Source organism: Odontesthes bonariensis, chromosome 10 (genome assembly GCF_027942865.1).
Source record: "Odontesthes bonariensis isolate fOdoBon6 chromosome 10, fOdoBon6.hap1, whole genome shotgun sequence".
NCBI classification, from domain to species: Eukaryota; Metazoa; Chordata; class Actinopteri; order Atheriniformes; family Atherinopsidae; genus Odontesthes; species Odontesthes bonariensis.
This window is the reverse complement of record NC_134515.1, coordinates 15,588,109-15,607,448: the sequence shown is the minus strand read 5'-3', so window position 1 is coordinate 15,607,448 and position 19,340 is coordinate 15,588,109. Positions and strand designations below refer to the sequence as shown.

The 19,340-nt window shown below is 39.8% G+C and overlaps 1 protein-coding gene across 2 annotated transcripts in view; it reads left to right on the top strand.

The window, feature by feature from the left end:
- The window catches only part of LOC142390762 (kazrin-like), a 151,341-nt gene that overhangs the window by 129,716 nt on the left and 2,285 nt on the right, over positions 1–19,340 (top strand). Inside the window, exons 4-9 of one of the 2 annotated variants that reach the window (XM_075476457.1) lie at positions 5,536–5,727; positions 14,795–14,931; positions 15,432–15,602; positions 16,391–16,474; positions 17,449–17,638; positions 18,995–19,131. In XM_075476457.1, the coding sequence (XP_075332572.1) occupies positions 5,536–5,727; positions 14,795–14,931; positions 15,432–15,602; positions 16,391–16,474; positions 17,449–17,638; positions 18,995–19,131 (911 nt within the window). The remainder of the gene's footprint in view (positions 1–5,535; positions 5,728–14,794; positions 14,932–15,431; positions 15,603–16,390; positions 16,475–17,448; positions 17,639–18,994; positions 19,132–19,340) is intronic. The other variant, XM_075476458.1, reaches the window with a different exon arrangement.

Below are 19,340 nucleotides of genomic sequence, written 5' to 3'. Positions count from 1 at the left end.
GCAACAGAATTGGACCACCTCGAAATAAACCACAACCCTGCGTTGTCAAACTATGTGTGTGCTCACAGTTCCACACACTGGCAGAAACTTGTTATCTCATTTTTATCTGTTTGAGAGAAGAAATAAACCAGAGGGTTTGGGTTGAGGGTTGAGTGGGAGCACAGCTATAAACAGGAACTTCATTTGTTTTTTACAATTCATTTGAACCTTGTGTTGAAAAACCTTTTGGAGAAAAAGCCCGTGATTTTTTTTCCATTTCTTTTTGAAATGGTGGCGTACCATCTGCACTGCAAAAACTCTGGAACTTTTGTTTAGTTCTATGAACAAAATTTGAGGTGCTGGACAGATTCGTTTTGCAAAAACTGGAAAATATCATGCTCATTAGTTTGCTCATTCACACAACATGTGACATTTAAACAAGATGTAAAAGTCAACAAAAGAAAGAAATAACTTGACACCTACTCAAAGAAGTGACAATTATTCTGTTAGTTTTCATATACCTTAAACACAATTTCACTTTCCATAAGACAAAAGTTTTGTAGCATCCACAAGGAGCACCGTGGATGGGAATGAGCAGTATGGATACCTGGAGAGGAGAGCAGTCATCGGGAACTTCCCACTCTGTCATTGTAATGCAAAAGCTACAGTGCATGCTTACCAACCCAGAGGCTATGCGGACATTGAAAAATAGGTGGCAGTCCTCACTCTGCCTCTCCCTGCTCCCACCCTCCCTCCAAACCTCCTCCAAAGTCTTCCAGCTCTGCACATGCCTGCAGAAAGCTGGAGAAGACATCAAAATATCGTTTCCCACCTCACACACTCTGTTTATAGTTATTTTTGCCAGTTCTAACTGTTCATCTTGCATACAGATGTTGACTGTCGAGTAAGTGAAAAAGTAAGGGAAGTTGCCAGTTCTAACTGTTCATCTTGCATACAGATGTTGACTGTCGAGTAAGTGAAAAAGTAAGGGAAGTTGACAAGTCATAGCTGAAAACATAGATGTCGTATTTGTATTACAAAGAGCCTTTGTGCACAATTTAACCTTGAATGGTTTGATTCAAACCAGAAAGCCACAGAATAAATCATTAAACACCATCAGTGTCAGACTCTCTCAGGTAGTAAATGTGAACAAACTCTCAGATCAGCACTAATAAGAACAAACCATATAAAATGTGAACCCAAAACTAGGAGCTGCATTTGTTCAATAAAGTCACAAGCAAAGTTTAACCAATCAGACTAACAAAGCAGCACCACGTACAATTGGTAAATAGAAGCCGACATTGTTGATGTTGTCTGCCTCCTGCACTAACACTAGCTTACAGTACAGGACTGCAGTCTGCCCATTTCATTAAATCCTGCAACACAAAAAGTCTTCTAACTGTAACAGATTACAGACATCCACAACCAAATTATTTTGGAAGAAAGTGCTTTGATATAGAATAAATGCATATTAATCTTGTTTTGACATTAATGAGCTATGTAATGATAGAATAGAATAGAAAAATACTTTATTCATCCCCCAATGGGGGAAATTCAAAAATATCGCGATCAGAAAAGTAGTTCATGTCTTTTCTGTCTTTTATTTATGGCGATATTCAGGATTTTCTATCATCTGATAATAAAATTAGTACTAACAGTGATATTAGAAGTATTTAGGTGTTACAATTCAAGTTTTTAACGTGACAAAGTATCATGAATACACAACAGAAATTCGAAACGGAACAAACAACCCTATAAAGTGGTCAAAAAAGACCTCCGCAGAAATGGATGCATTAGGTGGTGTGCAAAATTCTACTGTGCAGTGGTAGAGCGAACTATGTGCCATGCCACTGACCTTCCACATTATGGGATTTTGTTGCTACTTTTCATTCTTTGGATGCAAAAGGTTGTACTTTAAAGTCCTCATTTACACAGTGAACATGAAGCTATTTGGTATGACAAATCTGCCAAGAAGTCTGGAAATTTCAGTCTGGTAAAGCACGGAATTTTTTATACAAATATGTGTAGTAACTATGTGTATAAAGTGATGAGTCTCACAGTTGGATTTACTGTTTATACGGTAAAGTTCAGCTTTTTACGAGTGAGATAAGCTCATAGCAGAATCAGTTGAGAAGAAACTTTTTTCACTGAATGAAAGTGCCACTTACATTGTTTCGTATTCTTAAAATATGAGTATATTTTCCATTCAGAATGGTTTCTCTAAATATTTAAATATTATAATTCAGATTTTTTTACATCTATGGTGGCAATCTTATTCTTTGATATTAATTGCTAACCATTGTATATGGGTTGGTTTATTAGTTATTGAACACACGTGTTCAGCGTCCTTATCCCTTATTTATCCCTCCAAGTGTTGCTGCCTTTGCACAATCAATACAAGCAAACTTAATGAATAAAGAATTGTATTGACTCTGTGACCATTATTGGATTAGAAACACCAATGAACTGTACCCTGCGGCCATTTTTTCCCACAATGGGACAGCTCTTTCAGTTAACAATAAGGGCTGTTGCTGCTTGAGTTCCTCCATAAAATGTGGATCTATTATTGGGTCCATTAAGTATATACCTCTGTGTAATGACACTCCACTCCCCAGCATTTTTCTCTCGACCCTTTTCATAATTACCCCTTTTACATTTGATTTTTGTTTTTAAACGAGCAGTCCTTATCTTCAGCCACATACATTTAGTCACTGAACATGAATTAACAGGCTGAATAACCCTGGGAAGCAGGTTCTTTTCATACAGGCAGTGAATGCATCATAAAGATTACTTTCAGTTTTAGGAAAGGAAATATGAGGGGCACCATGGTGCTAAAAGCAAGGCTGGAAACACCACAAATCCTCGGCTATTGCCTGATTTGACATTTTGTTGTATTATTGAACATCTCTTGTCTTTCAACATGATATATCAATCATAGCTGTAGGCTCAAAGCAGAAAAATTCAAGGAATGAAAACCGTCAGAACATTCTTTGGCTGAACCACTGAATTAAAGATACGCTTACAGAACCATGCAGACGTTTTTAAGGCAGGATGCTGTCAGACATAATGCCACTAATGTTTTTTTTTTTATTAATTTAACAAAATTCACTTATTTGCTTAAAGTGTGGTAAACAGAGAACAGATCAACTCAATACTTGGTGTGTCCTATACACTTAGACTTGACAATTCTCTTGCTGAAAGTGACTTGGCAGGTACAATGTTCGAAGCTACTTGGAAAACTTGCCATAGTTTTTCTTTAGGGGATTTGGATTGACTATCCAAGGTCTTGTTTGTGAGATATAGTTGCAGTTGGCAGCATTCCACCTTTATAGTATCTTACCTGGATCCCTAAAACAATAAAAAAGATAAATGGGGAGTTCAGAAACGTCTAATTATCTACATGGTCTGCAATCCTTTTGCCGGAAATGGCTATTGTTCTCACCACAAAAAGCTGCTCAGAATCAGCGTGTTGTATTACTGAGGGTCTTCACCGACCATTTATCAAATCTTTTGGTTACATCAAAAGTATAGACATATGTCACCACAACAGAAAATATTTATGTTGGAAATATGAATGAACACAGTAATGACACTCCAAGCTGCATTCATAAGATTCAAGATTGAAAATCTTTAGTGTCACATGCACAGTACAAATATATTCTTAGGTAGAAAATGTTCTCAGTAATTAGTCATGTGATATGAAGAATATTGATTTCTTTCTAAAAAAAACTTTAATTACAGGATTGCAGCATTTCTGAATATTGCCCATTTCTTAATCCCATTAACCTTTGTCTTAGTGTTAGTGTATTGGCAACCATCACATTCACATCTAGCCCTGTTTGTTTGTGCTTCCAATACATTTCCACACAAAATGAACCCCCCTCCTTTCATTTGTCCGGTTTTCTCTCAGTTTTTTTGCAAATATCTGTCTCCTCTCAGTTTTCCTATCCATCTCTGTTTTTTTCAGACAGTTATATTGAAAATGGGATAGGACGGTGTGAGATGTGATTTATGTATGACACTTGATAATGGAGCAATGCAAGAAGGGGCTGAGCAGTTGACTCTTCTTATCCTTCCGTAAATTACTCGCCTATGCCACCATCTAGACAAGTACGTTCAATGTGCATAATGATTCATTTTTAGATTAAATAAAACTCAAATTTTTTTGTATTTGATGTGAGAAAGAAAACCTTTCTCTGTTGCTGAGATTGTTTAAAGCACTTTAAAAGTTTTCAGCCACTCAAATTGGAAGAGAAAAATCTATTTCTCTCTGCTGCTGATTTCATTTTATTGTTTTCTTCTTCTGACAACACTGGAAAGTGGCACTTTAAAGCACCATTCAGCAAATACTAAATGGATGTCTGTAAACACAGCGTAGGTTCAAAAGGCAGCTTCAGAGAAAAATGTCATGGTGGCATCAGTGTTTGGTCTCTACTTATCTATTGGAACCCACCCCGTGCTGGGTATTACCGGCAATAATCAATTTGGTGCAGCATTTACCTCAGTCACAGATGAAATAACCATCACAACGTATGGCGATCTTCAATTGATTTACCATTTCAAACTAACCAATTTCCTCAGCTATTCAGAGCATCTGTGTGAAGCTGTATTACAGTCTGGTTTTGGCTATAGCAATTTCATTTATATAAAATGTATTCTATTTCATTATATGTAAACCCACAAAAAAAAACATAGAATATGTTCATATTCATATGTATGTAGACTCACACACATATATATATATATATATATATATAGATATATAGATATCTATATATATATGTGTATACATACACATTTGCAAGCATAAGAAAACTAGATTCATAGAAAAGAAAGCAAAACATTTCATGTGTGGATGAACCATATGTACCCACGGCACATATTTCCAACAATAACCCTGACATGACAGCTGTTTTAACAGCACACACATGACAAAATTACACAAAATTACACAGGAAAAAGTAGTAAAAGTTCCCCCCTCACACATACATAGACAGATATTAATTGCAGGTTTGTAAGAACATTATAAGGATGTTTGAGATTAGTTTTAAATGTAGACATTAGTTGCAATGGACCTCAGGTCAAGCAGTAGTTTGTTTCAGAGATCTGGATCACAATTACTGAAAGCTTCCCTTGATTTGATTCTGGTAACAGCTACAAAAACCTGCACATGATGACCTAAGAGACCGGGTTATACACAAGTCAAGGGACTTTATTGTGTGAGTGATATGTTCAAATTTTCATGAAAGAACTCGGCTGCAATCTGAATGTGTCAAAGTCATTCTACAGATTGTTTGGATAATCCTGCAGACAAAGATTTACAGTAATCCAACCTGCTCTATTTTAATGCATAAATCAATTTAGCTGATTCAGTTTGAGATGAAAAAAAAAAAAAGAAATCCACCTTATGGCTGCCTCTTTCTGCTGAAGTTTTAACTCTGGCTTAAAAAATGTTTTTACTGTTAAGGCTGACCGGCCAAATCAGAACCACACGCAGTAGGGCCATGTTTTTATGTCAGCCTGCTAAAACCTCTCGTCCTTCTTTGTGTGTTCTAGTTCTGCTGCGGGAAGAGGTGGCCCAGCTCCAGGAAGAAGTGCACCTGCTGCGGCAGATGAAGGACATGTTGAGTAAGGACCTGGAGGAGACCCAAGGTGGATGCTCGGCTGACGTGCTCTCTGCTACAGAGCTCCGCGTGCAGCTGGCTCAGAAGGAGCAGGAGCTGGATCGAGCCAAGGAGGCTTTGCAAGGTGATGACTTTATCAGAAAAACGTCAAGCTGAGTGTCCTGTTAAAACAGCACACAACAAGAAGATTTGGCTCTTTGGACTGTGAGTTGCGTTCCTCTAATCATTCCTGAGCAATTTTGGGGGCATTTGTCTTCTTGGTGAAGCTGCTGCTGTGAAAAGTTTCTTTGCCATGTGCATAGGGGATTGATGCATGTCAAAGTAACATTCTCAGACATTACATTATGGTGTAGCACCATGATTATTATCATTAACCTCATCTTTCAATGGTCTTATTCTTGTGGCTGAATAGAAAGAAATCTGTGCTTTAGAAAAATCCTAGTTTGCTAAACAGCGCGAAAAGAAGGTCCAGGTGGCTTTGTCCAGTGGGGAAAATTTCCAAATTGGAAATTTGCTAAGAAAGTGAAAGCTGGCTGCATTTAGCTTCATAGGGCTTGAAACTGGTGCATTATTTCTTGCCACCATGATGTCAACATGAGAGTCTATAACAGCGTTTTTTAATGCAGCCCATTAGCCGCATTATGGTCCATTAGCATGTGTTATGCCCGAGAGATTATGTAGTGGCATTTGAGGGTGAGAAAGGACACCAGTGTTGGCTTTTTTTTTTTCTTAAGCAGCACCATGCTGAGAACAAATCTCACTCCTCTGCTCCCATTCTGCATTCTTTGCCTTATGAAAACACAACACAACATATTGAAAAAGCTTCAGTCATGGCAACAATGACAGGTTCTGAATTTAAAATGGAGACAGCATAATTATGTGCTGTGGAACTACAAGCTTAATCATAACAGCGGCTGGCAGGTGTCACATGACCACACACATTTGATATTCAAGATGGCCAAAATTTCTTCACCAATAAATGTTCTGTGTTTTTACGCACTGATAACAAGGTATGGCAGCAGCTGCTCCCCTGTCCGTGTTTCACGGCTGAGTGTGTGTCAAGTGGGAATACACTCACAAAATCGTCGTCACAGAAAATGCGAACAAAAAAAGTTCTCTCCGGCAGAGCTCGGTGGATTTCAGACATCAGAATGAATGTCTGAAATCATTCTTTTCAAAGAATTATCGCCAGTGGAATGAGGCAGAGCACCAAACTACTCCTTGGAATCACACAAACATGTGGCATGCTGTCAGGAAATTTTGTTGCTGTGACATTTCACTTGACACTTTGAGCCTACGCTTTCTGAAAGAATTGAATGAAGATAAAATGGACTGGGGCAGAGGAGAATAGAGTGCACATTAAATAAATGCTTATCTCTTCCTTGGCTGGATGTTTAGGTTTCTAAACAGACTGCCAACCGCCTCATACTGTCATTTGTATGACTCAGGCCTGTTAATGAAGGCCAAAGCCAACCACCCCTAGCAGGCACTGACAGTTATCAGAGGCTAATGAAAGCACGATAAAAGGGCACTTTGGTTGGCTTACAAGGTCCAGGAACGTTAAGCAGAGTGTATCTGGTCTGCAGTTAAGATGAGTTATGTGGGAGAACAGGAGGAAATTGGGTGTAGTTATATTTGGCTCTGTTGGAGTGGGCTCAGAAGGGCTAATTGAAATTGCATTGAACTTGAGTGAGAAGATTTTCTTGTTGCTTTTTCCTTTTCTAATATTGCTTTAAAAGCTCATTTGCCAGAGGAATCGAGGCTAAACAGGCTAATGCTCAAGTGGGACTTTTGCCTACAGATAGACCCATGAACAAATTTGTATTAAGATGCGGCCACAGCAAGATTTCTGATATTTTCATATTCATATTCACATTCATATTTTCTTACTGACCTGGTCTGTACAGCTGTTCCTGGTTCTCATCTCATCTCTTTTGTTAGGCCATAGTTGTTACTCTCCATCTTCATAACTGAGACTTTTTTCAAGGCATCTATGAAAGGGCATCAGTTGTAGTTGCTCTATGCTGTTTGCTTGTGGTGGGTAAAGGCTAATACATTTTGGCTTATTCCTTTAGTAATATTTCAACATGTTTCCAAGAAGGGTAAATGTTTTAAAGTGCTTTCTTTAACGCTTTGTAGTACAACAAATGTACTCATTACTTGCTTAAGCTAAGAAATGTTTGGATTTTAGAGTGGCTTTTGATGATGAAAGAATTGTTTTTGTGAACGACCTCATCACAAGTCAGTTCCATGTGCTGCCCATTGATAGGAGGCGAGACGCAGATGACTTGATTTCCCCAGTTTTTTACGAGGCTGGTGTGTTTCATCTCACCCTATGCACCACCAAAATATTTTTCCCCAGAAGAATGAAAGCAATGTTCGCAGAACCTAAAGCAACCTCATTGTTATTATTAAAGTTCTACCAGCAACTATTGAGAAGCCGAGCAAGTAGCTTTTTCGTTTATTTATTTATTTGGTTCTGCTTTGGATGTGAAAGCATGATGCTGGAGTGATGAAGTTGCATTATCCCCTTTTCTGCTCTCTGCCGCTTGACATAATACCTGTTTACTTTGGGAATGGTTCACAGAAACTGTATGTTGCCGCTCCTACCTCAGTTCAGATGGTTTGCGGTTAAAGTGCATGCAGATTTTCTGCTGCCTATGAATAAAAGACAGAGAACACGGAGGAGGAGGCTACTTTTTTTTTCTCTACTTATTCTTCATTCCCTCCACTGCCGTCTCCTTTTTTTAATTCTCTTTTGACTTTGTTTGGTGTGATGCTGCCTGCGCTGTTTCACTCTTAAGACTTATTTTGCTCCCGACTGTGAACCAGACGTTGGCCTGTGAACACTGTTCTGCTAATCAAGGGTTATTGCCAATCTCTTAAAAATCGCAGGTTTTGTTATGATGCCTGTTGAGGCTGCATTTCACGCCTTCTACCCTTAAGCACACAAATGACAAAGGAATGATGCAGTCTTGGCAGTCTTTAAATCCTAAAGTAGAAAATGAACCCTAATTTGGCTGATGTAATTGGCCAGTTTTCTAAAGGTGTTTATAAGTTTACACCATTCCCTATTGAGTCTGTCTCATTAAAGTTTTATTTAGGATAGTAGTGGTATAGTTGGGCCTTATTCTTGTTTTGATTAGCTACTTTCACTTAGGCTAATTACTACTGAAGGGCACCCAGTCAATCTAGAGCTCATATAAAAGCAGCAGACAGCTATCGTATCATCAAAGCACCAAGTCCGTCTGCTCTGTCAAGTCATTTCACGCTACACTGTAGTCAGAAAGCAACTCTGTCTGACTATAAGGAATTAATTCTATTAAATTAGAAAACAATGACAGTGCACAGAAACTGCTTGTAAGGGAGCTGGTTATCCTAATGGTGGTCCTGCACATTGACAAGAAAGATGCTAATGTTGCTCCGCTGAGAGAAACACTACCTGCATTGCAGAAATAATGTTGTCTCTGAGTCCTTAAAGGATGGAGTTTACTTAACCTCCAAAAACGCATTTGTAGGGCTGGAAACTGCAAAAATAAAAGCACAAAGCATGAAAGCAGAAATTACTTCCCTGTGTCATACTTGATACAGAAGAAAAAATGCTCAGAATACTTACTTTTTATTTTGAATATCTGTATTTATTTCTCAAAAAAAAAAACATTTTAGTGGCCAGCTTACATTATGAACCCACTTAAATCACTGATTGACTAAAAATAACTTGTTTGAATTTCCCCACCCCTTCAAAAGAGTCAAATTCAATAGTACATCTCCAGTTAGAGTTTGCTAATAGTTTGATTGTAGACTTCAACCTCATCCAGTCCCAGTTGTTTTCACTGAAGAATTGAGGAGGTGAGCGCATTGTGCTGCTCCGAGGCTTCTACTTCATTATTCCACTGGTAGATTTAAATCCCAAAACTATGAACAAAGGCCCTCCTCCATTGTGTCAATGTCTCTTTTGTTCGCACCAAAAATAATTATATTAAGAGCTGACTAAAAGCCTGTTCTTTCCCTTCAAGACTGAAGCTATATGGAATTGCGCAAGTGTGGGATGGTTTCTCATTAATGGTGAGAACATTTTTTATAGAGGGGGTGGGGGGTGGCGCAAGTGGGTCTTTGTGATACTGGCAGGTGAGCTGAAATAGCTTGTATAAGAGCCTTTATTAAAACACTATTAAATTCATAGAAATATTTCAAGTGTCACATTCTATTGATTCTATGGATCGCTCGCAATTGTTGGCACAGTTGTTGGCATATTCTCATCCATGCAGAAATCAAGTTGATTCTTCAATCGGGGTTGAAATCTTTGCATCATAATAGAAGGAGAAAACCTAGAAAAAGAGGGCTTCTGTTTCACCAGATAGAACCGGGGAGTGGGATGTGAAAAGCACATCAAAGCAGGGATGTAGGTACAAACCGTGTGAACCATCAAACGAGAAGGCTGAGGGGGATTTTGTCTTCTCATAATCAAGGATGATCAAAAGAACTTTTCCTGAAATTGAATAGCATGTGTCTCTTTATTATCCTTACAAATGCCAGCAAAATCTTTACATAATTCACGTTATTGTTTTAAAGTGATAGTGGAGGCATGAGATAACGTTTGGTGGGAAATGTTGTGATGCTGTATATGTAGGACATGTGTATTTTTACATCTATTCATGTATGTAACTTTTATAAAGGGGTGATTGTTAAAGATTGTTAAATGATGAATGATTTTATTTTGTAATTTTGAGTCTGTCCTCATTTGGTAGTTAAGGAATGCTTCAAGATGTTGAGAAATACTAGTTGAGTCGTACAAGCTTTGGACAGAGGCTATGGGAACTTATATTTCGACACAACAGAGATGTTTGATAATGTTCGGGTGCTGCGATGGTAGGGGCAAATCCAAGTATTAACACCTTATTGCTGTTATTTGTGCCCATTTATAACTATTTGGTTGTGTAAAACTGCACATTGTGTTTCTGGAGGTTGATGCCACCACTTGTAAATGGTCACCGAGAATTGACAAATATATTTTAGAAGTAATTTTTTCTGTCCAACCTTCATTTATTCATTGCAAGATATGATTTGACATGGTGTTAAATATGCTTATCCAGAAATGGATCATCTAAAATGGATAAAACTAGTTGTGAGCAGACTAAAAACAAATGGTAGGGGTTCATACGCAGAAGGGGTTCATACTCATAAAAAAAGGTTAAGAACCACTGCTCAAAATTTTTTTGAACCCTGAAGTAGTTTCCTGAGGAGTTCACCATTTTCGTGTCGTAACTAATTAGTTTGTTCACTCATTAAGTCCTCGAGTAACAAAGCATCATAGAGGAGCCCTGCAGACAAAGGCTTTTAGTGCACTAGAGTAGTAGACGCTCACATTAAACTACTTCAGAGCACAAGGGATTTGGTAGCAGAAGAGCTTTTTTGTGGTGAGCCGATAACCACTTATGCAGATTTAGGCAAATGTGTCAGGAGACCTACAGGCAGGTATTTTTGTTCTTAACATGGGGTATTGGAAATGTGGACTTTTGATGGTAGTTGTTTAGAAGTGCCCCGATCCACCCATTTTTTTCTTTTATAGGTTGGAGTGGCTTTTATCATTTTCAGTTGCAAGCAGACACACACAATTTTGCACAGGAGCAGTTACTCGTTGACATTTTAGACAGAAAGAAAAATATATCATTATTATTATCATTTTAATACTACTGATTATAAAGAAAAATACTCAGACACAGTGATGTCATATACGCATCAAGTTCACCATGCTAGGCTTCAAATCAAGTCATAACACAGGTTATAGACAAATTTGATATGTGGCTCCATTTATTTCTGCTTTATGTTGCCTTTGGCTAAAGTCAGCACATAACAGAGGTAGACAGATGTTCCGTCCAGTTACTTCAATACTCAAATCATACAAACTATACAAAGCATATCATAGTATTTCCACCACTGGTCTCAGAATTTTGGACTCCTCTTTATGTGGAATGCATGGCATAAAAGGGAACAGGTGCTTGCAAAGACATGCATCATTTCTCCTTGAAAAGACCATTAAACAGCTTTCTATCCATGCCGTCCTCCTCCTCCAGCTCCACACACATTAGCCCCAACTCCAGGTGGTTCCCTGCATGTTTCATCTGGTAATAATTCTTGAAGGCTTGGGCCGAATAATAGAGTATCTTAGTCATTAATATTGCTGTCAGCAGGAGAAGTGCAAGTGCCTCTCCTTCTTCCCTCTATTCTTCATTGTAACATAACAGTATCTTTGTTTATTGAGAGTGTTTAGGAATAGCTTTTGATTGAAAACTAATTGTAACGTGATTTGCAGCAGTGAATGAATCCTTTCACAGAGTCACAGCGAGTGCTTTCCTGCATCCAACACCAGGAGCGTTGTTGTTGCCAAACGGTCACAGGTGCAGGATGTGAGGCAGCAACCGAGTTTTTGGCTCATCTCAAAGACTGCTTTCATTTCACTTCCTGAGGCAGGTGCTCTGAGGTTTCCTGTTCCTCTTGGTCAGTGAGGGATGTTTTTTGTCTTCATTCGCCAGCTAGTATGGCCTGTTTATAACTTTAGCCTGGGGATTCCACCTGGAAGAACGAGTGTTAGGGAGAGATATGAGCATGTAACAGGAAAGGAAAAGAGGAAACAAGAGGGCACGTTTGTCCCTGGAACACTACTCTTCCATCCCACTTGCCTGAGCATGCTCCCCAGACACAACTTGGGAATGTCACACAATTAACCAGACTGTGATATTAGTTAATTGATGACATGTGGCTGGATCAGATGGTGGGAAGATGGAAGAAACAGGTGAGCAGATGACAACAAGCATAAAGAGGAAAATGGAGAAACTTTTGTTGTTCATAAATATCAGTCAGAGCTTATGTGCTGTGAGGAAATAAATGGAAAAGTGAAGTAGATAGAGGTGGACAGACACAGAGGGAATGCAAGAAATATTGTCTTTGTTCGCTGGATGGGAAAATCAGCTTGAAACAAATGTCTGGTAAACAGCTGTGCATGAGGAGGCAGGGAAGATCAAGAGAAAGCTGGAGAAGAAACGGATGAAACAGATGCAGAGGACAGAAAATCTCAGAAAATTAGGGCTTCTCTGAATAACCACTGTGAACCTTATTCTTTGTCATGATGCGTGGGTGCAGTGCCAGAGAATTACAGAGTGTGTGGCAGAGAGATAGAGGGAATGCAAGTCTCAGCCTCTAACGAAGCCAGCAGCAAAGGGGAGATTGACAGAAGGGTTCACGTGTGATTCACTTCTTTACCAACATGCAGTCATGCCATATTAGACCACCAGCAACAGGTCTATTTAATGTTTTTATTCGAACACTTCATATATGAGCTTGATATTCAAGTTTTTATGTATAAAGAATCCGTGGACTGCGCATGATGGCACTACAATTCAAGATGGGTGTGAATTTGAATAAGGAGTACTTTGTTTGTTAAATACAAGCAACCGGCGTTCGCCTCTTGGACAGTTTTGTTGTTGCTGAACTTTAATATTTGTGTCCAAAAATACAGCACTCTGTGTCACACTGTTATTATTAGTTGTTTACAGCTAAATTACTCACTTCACACTGAAAGGATTTTCTTTCAACGATTCAAAATACGAGACCCACTCTGAGACCCATTTTCTCTTTTCCATGTGCAGACATACAAAAAAGACAAAACAAGGTGTTATGTATCAGGATATAATACAATAAAGAAATCATCTGGTACATACCAGATCTCAAAATTAGATAAATAAAACCTCAGATGATTTACAACACATATTACACTGTAACATTACTTCTTTAACAAATACTCAGCCAAAACCCAGAAGCAGTTTTTGCCGTTTGCTGGTCTTGAGCATTACGATGTGTGTTTACACAATGCCAAGGGAGAAAGACATCAGCAATTATCTTAGGAGCAACTGTCACTACCCTTTTTTCAAACAGAGTCCATCCTTTTGCCCTGAGAAAGACAGTCGTTCATTTTTGCTGGAGTGGACTTTACAGCAAATTCATCCCAATCATGGTGGAGGACCTGGACACCTTGCTGTCATAAGCTGTGTTCTCACATGCACTTGAGTTTTGAAATGTTCTAGAGACGTTTGCTCCACAAGTTCTTGTACCCTGCTTCCCACTCACTCCCCGCTACCGTGGATCCAGATTGATACATGCAGTAGTCATATTAACGCAGTAAGCAGCCTCATCTGCCATTCTCAACGTGTCGTCAAAAAACCCACAACATTTCCACTGTATAAATTCTGCATCAGCCCTGTGTTGGACTGACCACCTGTCCAGGGTGTGCCCTGCCTCTCGCCCAATGACAGCGGGCATAGACGATGGATGGAAAGTCTGCATCATGTGCTGCCTCCTGCACTCTCTAGACATCCGTTACCCACGCTCTCCCTCCGTCGCATTTCCAGCTGGGAGAGTGCCTCTCCAGCAGAAAGCCTCTTGCTGTAATGTGCTTATGTGAACAGCAACTGCGGAAAAAGACCGGATCAAATTGTGCGCACTTTCTATTGAAAATCTCTGGTGTTCATGTGTGAAAACAGCTATTGATTTCACAATGAACTCCTTTATATATGCACATATTTTTGAGTCGAATGTAAGGCCATCTGTCTGACAGCTAAAGCGAGGGAATATCTGAAAAAGAAAAAAAAGAATCAAGGTGTTGCAATGGTCCAGTCAAAGTCCAGACCTCAACCTGACTGAAATGATGTGGTGGGACCTTATGAGAGCTGAGAATAAACCCATATCTGCAAAGCTCAATCAATTAAAGCAGCATTGTTAAGAGCTGGACAAAATTCCTCCACTAAGACATGTGAGACTGATAACATAGAGAAAACAAGTACAAGTCATTGCTGCTGAAGGAGGCTCTACAAACTGTTGAATCATGGCGTGTCCTTCATTTTTCACAGAGCTTCTGAATTTTGGCTCAGTTTTTGTTAAAGAAATAATGATACGGTGTATGTGTTGTTGTTCATCTTAGGTTATATTTGCCTCATTTTAATTTTACCTGGTAAGAACCAGGTGATTTTATATTTAGTTCTGATATGTAATACCTTTGAAGGAAAAGGCGTGTATTCTCCTTTTTAACATGACAGTGTATGCATATACTTTGTAGGTTTTATGATGTTAACTCTCAACCCCCTCACTTTTTTCTTCTACTTCTTCTTCTTCTTCTGTTACTGCTTCTATTTATGCAGCCATGAAGTCAGACCGTAAGCGTCTCAAGGCTGAGAAAGCCGACCTGGTCAATCAGATGCAGCAGCTTTATGCCACACTGGAGAGCCGGGAGGAGCAGCTCCGTGACTTCATACGCAACTACGAGCAGCACAGAAAAGTATGGCACTCATGATCTCACATTGTGTGCATGCCCACAAACCTCCACGCAAAAATACCTCTTGGGCAAACACAATCCTTGTCCAAGCATCAACAAGGCTTGTGCAATGAAATAAGTCCTTATGCTCCTTATGCTCTATGTTGTACATGTGTGCAGTGCACTAATCTACTCAAGTGAACAGATGAATGGTTACACTCTCTCTGCGTGTGACCTTGGCAACTTAGAACATTTACTCTAATCGAACAGATTGGATGGTCAGTCTTGTGCAGTACTGTCGTGTTATATCTTGACTAGTTTGGACAGGAAAAGCATGTGTTGCATTGTCTGTGATATTACGTATACAGCGGGTTCGGAAAATTGAGGCGCCTGACAAGTAGATGCTTTATTTCGTCCCGAATCTCGCCCGAGGAAAGAACAAAAATAAATTGGAAACACTCGCAATCATTCAGTTTAGTCGTACTCAGTGTAAACCAATCCATCAGGATCTGTGTGTCTCCTAGGAGAGCGAGGACGCAGTGAAGGCTCTGGCAAAGGAGAAAGACCTCCTGGAGAGAGAAAAGTGGGACCTGCGACGGCAGACCAAGGAAGCTACGGAGCACACAGGGATACTGCGCTCCCAGCTCGACCTCAAAGAGAACCGGATAAAGGAGCTGGAGGCTGAACTGGCCATGGTGAGACAGAGGGACAGGCATGGTGTGGCTTAGCAGACAGGCAGGTGGAGGCACAGCCCCTGAGTTTTACAGTGGCATACAAAAGTTTCACAATTAGGTTATTTTCATTAGTTTGTGCAGTGAGTAAGAGATTAGCAGATGGCATAAGGTAAACACGATACATTTTCTATAATATTTCTACTTTTTTTACATTTCTTCTAAAGTTTCAGAATATTAAAAAAAGACAATGGCATGAAGCAAAAGGCATACTTTATGGTCACTACTTAGTCACATTGGTGGAAGGGTCTTTCAGTTGTTTTTTGGGAATTTTCCCATTCTGGTATTACAAGGTCGTAGTTTTGTGAAATTTTTGCTCGGTCTTTCAAACACTTTTTTTGGCTCTATTTTTTTATATATATATAGGTAAAGTAAAGCACTTTTCAGAGCAAAACCTTTAGCCTGCACCTCTTGAAATACTGCATTTTTGAGTTTTGGTGTATTTAGGATAATTATAATTAAATAGCTATTCAACCGTTTTACAGCCAGTGTGAAATTGTTTTCAATTTTATGTGTCCAATCTGCTAATCAATGACATGTTTAACAAGGTATAATGTATATACTTTTTTCTTTTTTTTTACTTTTTTTTCCCAAACAATAGTAGCCAACTGCAAACACTGTTTGAGTGCTGTTTCATAGGTGTAAAGCACAACTGACTGTTGTGTACTATTTGGGGTACACTACATATAATCAATACACAAAAAGCCTTTGAATGTACAGTATGGCCATTCCTAATCTTTCCAACCCCCCAGATGAGTAACTGTGTCAATCAAAGAATGGAGTTCCGGGTTTTTGAGCGGCTTATGGACAGGGACTACTCTTCTAGGGTCTTGGCGGTAAGATGGGCACCCAGTTTGAAAATTTCACCTTTCTTGTCCCTCCCGCTCCCTGGAAATCTCTCCTACCTGTGACCTAATTGTCGTTTTGCAAAGCCCCTCCTCAGATGCACGTTTTTGACTAATCCCCATCCCAGTGATCCTAACATTAGCGATCTCTCAGATTCCCACTGTGATTGATCTGAATGTGTTTTAGATCTAATTTGATGCTGACCTGCTTGGGGAAAAGAACATCAATATTCTGACAGTTAATTATCGCCAAAAAGTTTTGATTGTATTCCTTTTTTGCATGTCAGACTGTGACTGATAATCATTTGATTGCTTAAAGTTAGACATGACTGCAGTGAAGCTGATTGCGCTGGTGATTTGCTGCCTGACCACTCTTGGCATGATAATAATATTTACACAAAAAACCCATTTCAAGCATTTGTTAAACACCGACAAAAACATTTTACCAACACACAATAAAGACATCTCCCAAAGCTCCAGCTGCTCATTGTTGCTCCTGAAAGGCACCTAGAGCAAATGTATTCATTAAAGTTAAAGAAAGGTCTCAATTGTTTCCAGTTTCTCTGTTTTCACAACCTCCAACTTCCACCCCCATGGCAGCAAGCAGCAAACACCTCCTCCAAAAATGCTGTCCCTTTCTTCTTTTCCTTTTTGCTAGCACTCCCATGAGTGTTAGCGAGGGATTTCACACAACAAAAGAAAAGCAAAAAAACAGCTGCATTTTTCACAAGCCACATGAGAGGCTAGATGGCAAACACACATATTTGTGTGAGCTCAGAGACTTGTAGAGTCCTGGACACATAACACAACATCTCAATAACCATACGCACAACATAGACAAAAAATATAAATGGTGCCGCTCGCTCAAAAATAAGTGAGGTAACATAAAGATTTTGTCACAAGTTCTTTGCCTCATGGTGGAGTTTCTCTCTGACTGAATGCATGTGTCTGTTTACCACTTTAAGGCCAAACAGTCACTAGCCACCCTGACAAAGGATGTGCCCAAGCGTCATTCTCTGGCAATGCCCACAGAAGCTGTCGTCAACGGCAACAACCAGGAGTGGGTGATGCAGGCTGATCTTCCCCTGACTGCTGCCATCAGACAGAGTCAGCAGACCCTCTATGTCCACCCAGGGCATCCCACTGACAGACAAGGTAGACCAACAGGAGCACAAGTCCCACCCTCATCCTGTACATGAACTGAGCCACACCATCATTTACCCTCTGCATGCTCATGTGAAGCTGCTTTTTACACATTAAATCTTGCCATCTGCTCAGAATGATGCTGTTCCAGTTGTGTCGTGTCATGTGCTTCCTCCGCCTTTGACAATGGTGGCAGCTGAGGTTCAGTTGCATGTTAAGTACTGTTTGTGTTTCAGTGAACCACTTTTTATCTGGACCACTTTTTATAAAGGGAGAATTACATTAGATTTATTATTTTTTTTACATGTCTTTGTTGCACTTTGTTGCAGCTTTTTGTCATCTGCCTTTTTAACTGAAGACCTTGCTGGTTCCCATGTCCTATTTTCTCACAGTACTTACCTCTGTACTGTAGCTGTACCGTTTGACTGACATACACCGCAGGAGTAGAAGAAACAGCATCTCCTGTCACAACATCCCATTTCACATGCAGATATATGTTTGAAATATATTCCGAAACTACGTTTGAAATTCAAGTGTTTCTTTCTTGTGGAGTTCAGTTGCACTGAATTGTATCTACTTGCAGATAGAAATTAGAGCTGTATTTTATTGTAGCAAAGCAGCCAGTTGACTCTTGTTTACACTCTAAAATGATGGGGTAATATTTTCTGATTATATCCGAAGTTCAGAGCCTGTTCAGTGGGCAGCTTTGTGTTTTAGACAAATATATCTCTTTTTAATGTACACAATCTTTGTTGTGATTGGATAAATTGTATTCTGAACTGCTAACCACAATGAGCTTTAAGTTCATCTGAAGTTTGAACTAAATAGATAAAACTACAAATAACTGAAGTGCAAACTGGCACCTCCTGCTATCCTAAAAGAAAGCCCCACAAAGTAGCTTTGCAGCCAGCAGTATACAGATCCATCTGATGTTGTTTTAAAAGGCAGCCATGGGTTCACACTGGGTTCACACTGGGTTCACACTGGGTTCACACCAGTTGCTGACAAACTGGGGACATCTGAAGAAAGAAGCAGAAAAAGACGAGAAAACAGGGAGAATGTGTGAACAGTCACGAAGTCCAAATTGCTATGCAATTGGTTGTAGTTTATGTATCAGTCTCCCTGGTACATGCACACACTCTCAACCTCTGGGATGCTGTTTCCACTGTTGCTTAGCAACTGCAGCTGATTGCAAATCATTTCTCTTTTTTTTTTTTTTTTAGGTAACTGCATTTTTTTAAGCATCTTTATTTAAGAATTTCATGGCATTGCTGGGATGTATCAGGTTTCCCCTGTTGGCTACTTTTGGTGTCCAAAACACCCAAGACAGAAACAAGCCTTCTCTCTCTTCCCTCTCATCCTGTCTAGTGGCTGCCGTGCGGGTGAGCCCATGCCACTCGCGTCAGCCCTCCATCATCTCAGACGCCTCTGCGTTGGAGGGAGATCGGTCGTCCACTCCCAGCGACATCAACTCACCGCGCCATCGGACTCACTCCCTGTGCAATGTAAGAGCTGCCCACCACCGCACCCTCCCAAGTAATCACCTCCGATGTAACCACTGAGTACTCTGCTGTCTGGTGACTGTCGTTTCCTTCCACCATCACTCTGGCTGAGTTCACGTTTGCCCCATGCCGTCTGCTGTGTACTGTGCTGTGCACTCTGCAGTCGTAACTTGAATTCCTTTGAAAATCTGTGGTGGTTGTTGAATAAGTGC